This window comes from Colobus angolensis, unplaced genomic scaffold (genome assembly GCF_000951035.1).
Source record: "Colobus angolensis palliatus isolate OR3802 unplaced genomic scaffold, Cang.pa_1.0 Scaffold64, whole genome shotgun sequence".
NCBI classification, from domain to species: Eukaryota; Metazoa; Chordata; class Mammalia; order Primates; family Cercopithecidae; genus Colobus; species Colobus angolensis.
Genome location: NW_012120043.1, coordinates 1410269 through 1416617, shown reverse-complemented (window position 1 = coordinate 1416617; position 6349 = coordinate 1410269). Strand labels below are relative to the sequence as shown.

The 6349-nt window shown below is 60.9% G+C and overlaps 1 protein-coding gene across 1 annotated transcript in view; it reads right to left on the bottom strand.

Moving 5' to 3' along the window:
- Window positions 1-6308, bottom strand: part of PLK5 (polo-like kinase 5) — a 15526-nt gene extending 9218 nt beyond the window's left edge. The window contains exons 1-12 of the mRNA XM_011964109.1: window positions 6237-6308; window positions 5457-5570; window positions 5172-5288; window positions 4282-4411; window positions 4093-4180; window positions 3889-3984; window positions 2750-2948; window positions 2470-2596; window positions 1982-2071; window positions 1483-1548; window positions 1156-1233; window positions 157-313 (exon numbers count right to left, since the gene is read on the bottom strand). Of these exons, the coding sequence (XP_011819499.1) occupies window positions 157-313; window positions 1156-1233; window positions 1483-1548; window positions 1982-2071; window positions 2470-2596; window positions 2750-2948; window positions 3889-3984; window positions 4093-4180; window positions 4282-4411; window positions 5172-5288; window positions 5457-5570; window positions 6237-6308 (1334 nt within the window). The remainder of the gene's footprint in view (window positions 1-156; window positions 314-1155; window positions 1234-1482; window positions 1549-1981; window positions 2072-2469; window positions 2597-2749; window positions 2949-3888; window positions 3985-4092; window positions 4181-4281; window positions 4412-5171; window positions 5289-5456; window positions 5571-6236) is intronic.
- Window positions 6309-6349: the final 41 nt, after the last annotated feature.

Below are 6349 nucleotides of genomic sequence, written 5' to 3'. Positions count from 1 at the left end.
TGAGATCCGGCCACTGCACTCCAGCCTGGGCGACAGAGCGAGACTCTGTCTCAAAAAAATAAAAATAAATAAATAAATAAATAAATACTTGAGAGATGAATGAAAAAAGGCAGGGGGAGCACCTGGTCCCCCAGGGCACAGGAGACCACAACTTACCCTCCGGGGGGACGCAGGGCCATGTGGGTGCCGTCCCGAAGCAGGACACCACTGCCCCCGTCCGAGAGCTGGTAGCCAAAGCCGTATTTACTGGAATGATCCACCCATTTGGGGGCCCAGAGGATGGGCCGCTGCTCTCCCAGGGGGTCCTGTGTAGCTGGCGCAAACAAACATATGCTGAGCCAAGGGTCAGGGGTCAGGCATATAGTAGGCGCTCAATAAATGCGATGGACCGAAACCATGGGTGAGACCCTTTCCACAGCGGGGACTGGACAGAGGCTTGGGGGCTTCACTGGTGGATTCTAGGAGACCAGACATCAACAGAAGCCATGGAACCGTAACGAATTCCTGGCTTGCAGAGGGAGACTGTGGGCACCCCTGGGAATGAGCAATTCTCAAATGCTTGCGATGCTCTGAAAATACTACACATTGCTGTGTGTGTGTGTTTGTTTTGTTTTGTTTTTTTGAGACGGAGTCTTGCTCTGTTGCCAGGCTGGAGTGTAATGGCGCGATCTCGGCTCACTGCAACCTCCGCCTCCCAGGTTCAAGCGATTCTCCTGCCCCAGCCTCCTGAGTAGCTGGGACTACAGGCCCCCACCACCTCACCCGGCTAGTGTTTTGTAATTTTTAGTAGAGACGGGGTTTCACTGTGTTAGCCAGGATGGTCTCGATCTCCTGACCTCGTGATCCGCCCGTCTCAGCCTCCCAAAGTGCCGGGATTATAGGCTTGAGCCACCGCGCCCGGCCGAGATGGGGTTTTATTTGCAGAGATGGGGTTTCTCCGTCTCAAAAAAAAAAAAAAGAGGCCCTGAAAGGTAAGGCTGCCTCAGAGCCCTCTGTGCCAGGCTCTGCACACGGGAGGCTAACCCACTCCTCTGATGTCACCGTGTCCTACTCCTCACCCCCAGAAATACCCAGGAGGGCCCAGGATGGGAATAAAGGCAATTTTACTTGGCTACTAAGAGAAAGGGTGATCATGGGGGTTGGGCTGGCTCCTACCCGGGAGGCCCATGTCCAGGCACAGCTGCAGGTGTCTGAGGGCTGCCTCCACCTCCGGCCGCCGGCTCCCCTCGGGCCCTGGGAGGACAGGTCTATGTGCCACAGACAGGCCTGGGTTCCCACCACCAGGCTCCTCCAACCAGCCCCGCTCCCCACGGCTCCATCCAGAAACACCTCATCCTCAACTCAGAGACGGCATTCCCATTTGACAGGCGGGAAAGGTGAGGCCGGGACGGCGGCTGTGACCCTGGTAAGTCACGGCCTTGGTCCCCTCTTTACTTGTACCTCCCCACCTGCAGCCCTAGGCTGGGACAGGGATCTGCTCACCGGCCAGGTCACTCTGCAGGGTCCCATGTGCGACCAGGTGGACGGGGGCTTCCAGGCAGGGAACCGCTTTCGCAGACAGGGAGCTCTGAGGTGGGAGCAGCAGGGGTGAGGGGCGGCCCCAGCCCCTGGGAGAGGCGTGAGGAGGGTGGTGGGTTCTGGCCCCTGCCTGTGCCCACCGACCTCTGCACACAGAGGCACTGCTTTCCCCTTGGGAGGCAACCTCGGAGTGTCTCAGAGGCATACACGTGGCGCTCAATAAATGCGATGGACTGAAGCCATGGATGGGACCCTTCCCGTGGCCTGGAGCCTGGCCCTTGGGAAACCCCAGGTGGGCACATTTGGACGCAAATGGATCCCAGCTTTGATGCATCAGGATGGGACCAGGGAGAGGGGGCCGGGCTTGGAGACCCCAGAAGGGATTCAGAGAAGCTGGCATGGAGGAGGGGGTTTTAGCAGGGGTCAGGCATGCCCTCCGCCTGTCCCTCCCCGTGTCCCCCACCCCGATGTCTCACCTCACCGCCCCGCTCCATGGGGTCAGGGTCTGGCCCATCTTTTCCTGGACCCGAGGCCTCTTTAGGTGTGAAGGGGCCTGAGGGAGGCACAAGACCTTGGAGGGGGCACAGCTTGGGCCCCGAGCGGGGGGAGGCACCTGCTACCCACACCCACCCCTGATGTGGAGACAGAGCGGAGCAGGTGGCAGGTGGCAGGTGGGGGCAGGTAGGAGGTGTGGGCAGGTGGGAGGTGTGGACAGGTGTGGGCAGGTGTGAGAGGTGGGAGGTGTGGGCAGGTGTGGGAGGTGTGGGCAGGTGGGGGCAGGTGTGGGAGGTGTGGGCAGGTGTGGGCAGGTGTGGGAGGTGTGGGCAGGTGGGAGGTGTGGGCAGGTGGGAGGTGGCGGCAGGTGTGGGCAGGTGGGAGGTGGGAGCAGGTATTGCGCAGATAGCAGGCAGAGGCAGGTGTTGAGCAGGTGTGGGCAGGGGCGGTACTTACAGGGTGGCCGGCGCTGGGTGAGCAGCAGCTGGCCCACCTTCCGGAAGATCCTGCCCAGAGGCGGGGGTACGGCAAATATGGGGGGACTGTGGCAGGAGTGGGCCGGCAGCCGGTCCGGAGTGAAACCCTTCGGATGGGGGGTTTGGGGTCATCCCCAGCTCAGGTCGCCCAGCCCCGGAGCACCTGGGTTACCTGGGGCAGGGGGGCCTGGCCTCGGCTGAGCAGGGCAGGCTCTGGCTCATCACCTGCCGGGAACCCCACGCCGGGGACCGCCGCCCACCTGCGTGAAGAAGTCGTCCTGTAGCAGGTGTTCCAGGCTGGGCCGCTCGGCCGGGTCGGGTGCCAGGAGGCGTGCGATGAGGCGGCGTGCATTGGAGGACACATGAGCGGGTTCGGGGTAGTGACCCTCACGGATGTTTTGGTACATCTCCGACAGGGGTGAGGCCATGAAGGGCGGGGCGCCGGTCAGCACCGTGTACCTGGGCCAGGTGGGGGATAAGAACCTGGGCGTCCAGGCACCACTCACAGCTACCCCTGCACACTTGACCGGACCTGCCCACAGAGCCCGCCTTTGCAACCCGTATCGGCTTACTCACCTCCCAACATCCGCCTGCACCTGGCACCCTGTGCGTTCCCATGCACCCTGCTTGGTTGACACCAGCATCTGTCTGTCCCCTGCCTGCACCTGGCACCCTGTGCATTCCCATGCACCCTGCTTGGTTGACACTGGTGTCTGTCCGTCCCCTGCCTGCACCTGGCTCGCCCTGAACTCACCTGCATACACTTTTTCAATTCTCCTATTTTTTTTTTTTTTTTTAAGACAGTCTCCTTCTGTTGTCCAGGCTGGAGTGCTGTGGTGCAATCACAGCCCTCTGCAGTCTCCACCTCCTGAGCTCAAGCGATCCTCCCAACTCAGCCTCCTGAATAGCTGGGACTACAGGTGCACACCAGCAATCCTGGCTAATTTTTATAATTTTTGTAGAGACAGGGTTTTGCCAACTTGGCCAGGCTGGTCTTGAACTCCCGGGCTCAAGTGATCCTCCTGCCTTGGCCTCCGAAAGCTCTAGCACTACAGGCGTGAATCACTATGCCCGGCCTCCACCTTCCAATGCTATCGTATGCCCGCTCACACCTGCCCTGTGCCCACACATACTGCATCCCTGTACACATACGCCCTGACCTGCCTGTGCTGCTGCCACCTGCCCATATCTGTCCACGTGTCTGTGCACACCCTCCGCCATCCTCCCTTGCACACGCATCCCCACACACATCCTGTTCATACTGCACACTTGGTGGCGACAGGTGCCTGTTCCATGCGCCCCTCCCTGCACACCGGTCCCCACCTGTTCCGTGCAGGCTCCCCCTTGCTGCACCTGCCCCCCTGGAGGCCCTGCCCGCCCTCCCCAGGACCCCACTCACATGATGCAGCCCAGAGCCCAGATGTCTGACTGGCAGGAGTGCCCGTTTCTGGAGACAACCTCGGGGGCCAGGAAGTTAGGGGTCCCACAGAGCACTCTAGGAGGGGTGTCATGGGGGGCTCAGGAAGGCTGGCATCTCCGTGCCAGACTTCAGGGCCAGCCATGCCCTCCTGAACAGACTGCTCAGAGCCCCCCTGGCTCTCACCCGTGGCAGTGGCCCCCTGGCCCCACCTTGGCCGCCAGCCCCAGGTCTCCAATCTTCACCTCCATGTTCTTGTTAAGGAAGAAGTTACCTGGCAGTGGGAGGGGCATTGTGCATGGGGGCCGATCTGCACCCACCTCCCGACGCCTCCACCCACAGCCCCCGCCCACAGTTCCCCTTCCCAGCACTCACTGAGCTTCAGGTCTCGGTGCACGATGTGCCGCTGGTGCAGGTAGTGCAGGCCGCTGACCAGGCCCCGCAGGTAGTAGCGCACCTCCGGCTCCGTCAGGGTCTGCCGCGCCCTCAGCACGTGGGCCAAAGACTGCAGGTGCCCAGCGGCCCCAGATTAGAAGGCAAAGGTAAGCTCAACCTGGCCAAGGTGGTGTGGCTGACTATGGGATGAGCACAGGTGTGCACAGATGACCAACCCCAATAGGAGCGTACGGGTTCAGATGGGCCCACGTGGCCACTGAGGGGGGCATGCACCTTTCCCCACAGGCACAGCCACCCAGCCCCAGTCCCACACCTGGCACCACCTTGAGGGTGAACACGGCGCTGGTGGACATGACCGTCAGCTTGAGAAGGAAGGACCAGGTGATCGGCAGTGAGCGCAGAGGGGGCATATTCTGGCACAGGCGGACCCAGGTGAGCTCAGGTGTACTTAATGGGCTCAGTGAGTTCAGGCATGTATGATGGCATGACTCAATTCAACTAGGCCACGGTGGGCACAGCTGGGTGCAGGAGGGGCGCAGGCGACCACAGGTAGGCATAGGGGCATGCTGGTGTGTACAGGTGGGTATGGGTGAGCCCAAGGGGGCCAAGAAGAAGCAAATATATTCTGATGGGCGGTCACAGGAGTATAAGCTGGGTCTGGGTGTCCCAGGTGGATCAGGAGAGCCTAGGTGTGCCCAGGTGAGTAAAAGATGGACACAAATGGCCCCGTGTAGGCACAGGAAGCACTGGCGACTGGACAGCAGAGGGCACACAAGATGGTACGGGGTCAGCAGCGAGGTGCAGGTGGACACAGGGTGGACACAGGCACAGCCGACACGAATGCTGCCCTCTCCCCACCCCCCAGGCACCTGGCGGCTGCAGTACTCCAGCACCATGTACACGTGGTCGCAGTCAGCAAAGTGTCCGTGGAAGGCCACGATGTTGCGGTGTCGCAGGCGGCTGTGCAGGGCAATCTCACGCTCCACCTGCAGGCACAGCCCCGACATGTACCTGCCTGCAGGGGGCACAGGCTGCAGGATGCTCGCCTGCCTCGTGTACAATCTCACGTCCACCCAGGGCTGGGATGAAAGGGCAGGGCCTTCTTTGGGACATGCTGTGGGCTGCGGGCCCTAGGGACCGATGGGGACACGCACCTTTCCCTGTGTGTGAAGCCACCCGGCCCCGGCCCCGCCACGCGGCACCACCTTGAGGGCAAACACAGCGCTGGTGGACATGTCCGTCAGCTTGTAGCAGCGGCTGAAGGCGCCCTGAGGAGACGGTCAGCAGATCAGCGGGCAGGTGTGCACAGGTGTGGAAGCTGGCAGCGTGTACAGAGGCACAGGGCAGCCAGGGACACAGTGTGGCCAGGTCTCTTCACACACACACACACACCGGGGAAAAAACAATGCACAGCTCCCACCCTCCCACCTGGACACACAAGACATGACACACACAAGAATACACAGAGACACAGGCACATCCACGCCTGGTGCATACAGGCCACGGACCACAAGACAGCACCGGATGCACAACAACACGCCTGAATATGACACATGAACACACAATGCCCACAGAGTCACCATGCATGGACACACACCACCACACCCAGACACACAACGCAGCAACACGCAAACACATGAATATACAATGTCTGGACGTGCAGTCACCATGTCTGGACACACAACACCCAGACACAGCACAGGAACACACAAACACACGGACACACAATACAACACATGGACAAAGACACAGATACACAAACACAACACATGAACACACAACTCCCAGACACACAACACAATGACTAGACACACAAAGGCATGACGCACAAACACAACAGGTGAACAAGCAACACAACACCCCGACACACACACGAACACCGCACAGCACCCCAGCACTTGGAAGCGGTGGGCACAGACATGGCACACTCAGACCCTCGCCAGGCTCGCACACACACCCAGAGGCAACACAGCGTCGCATCCCGAGGCCGAGCCGCACGCCCACATCCCGGACACGCAACCCACGGACACGCCGCGCAGCGAGCCCA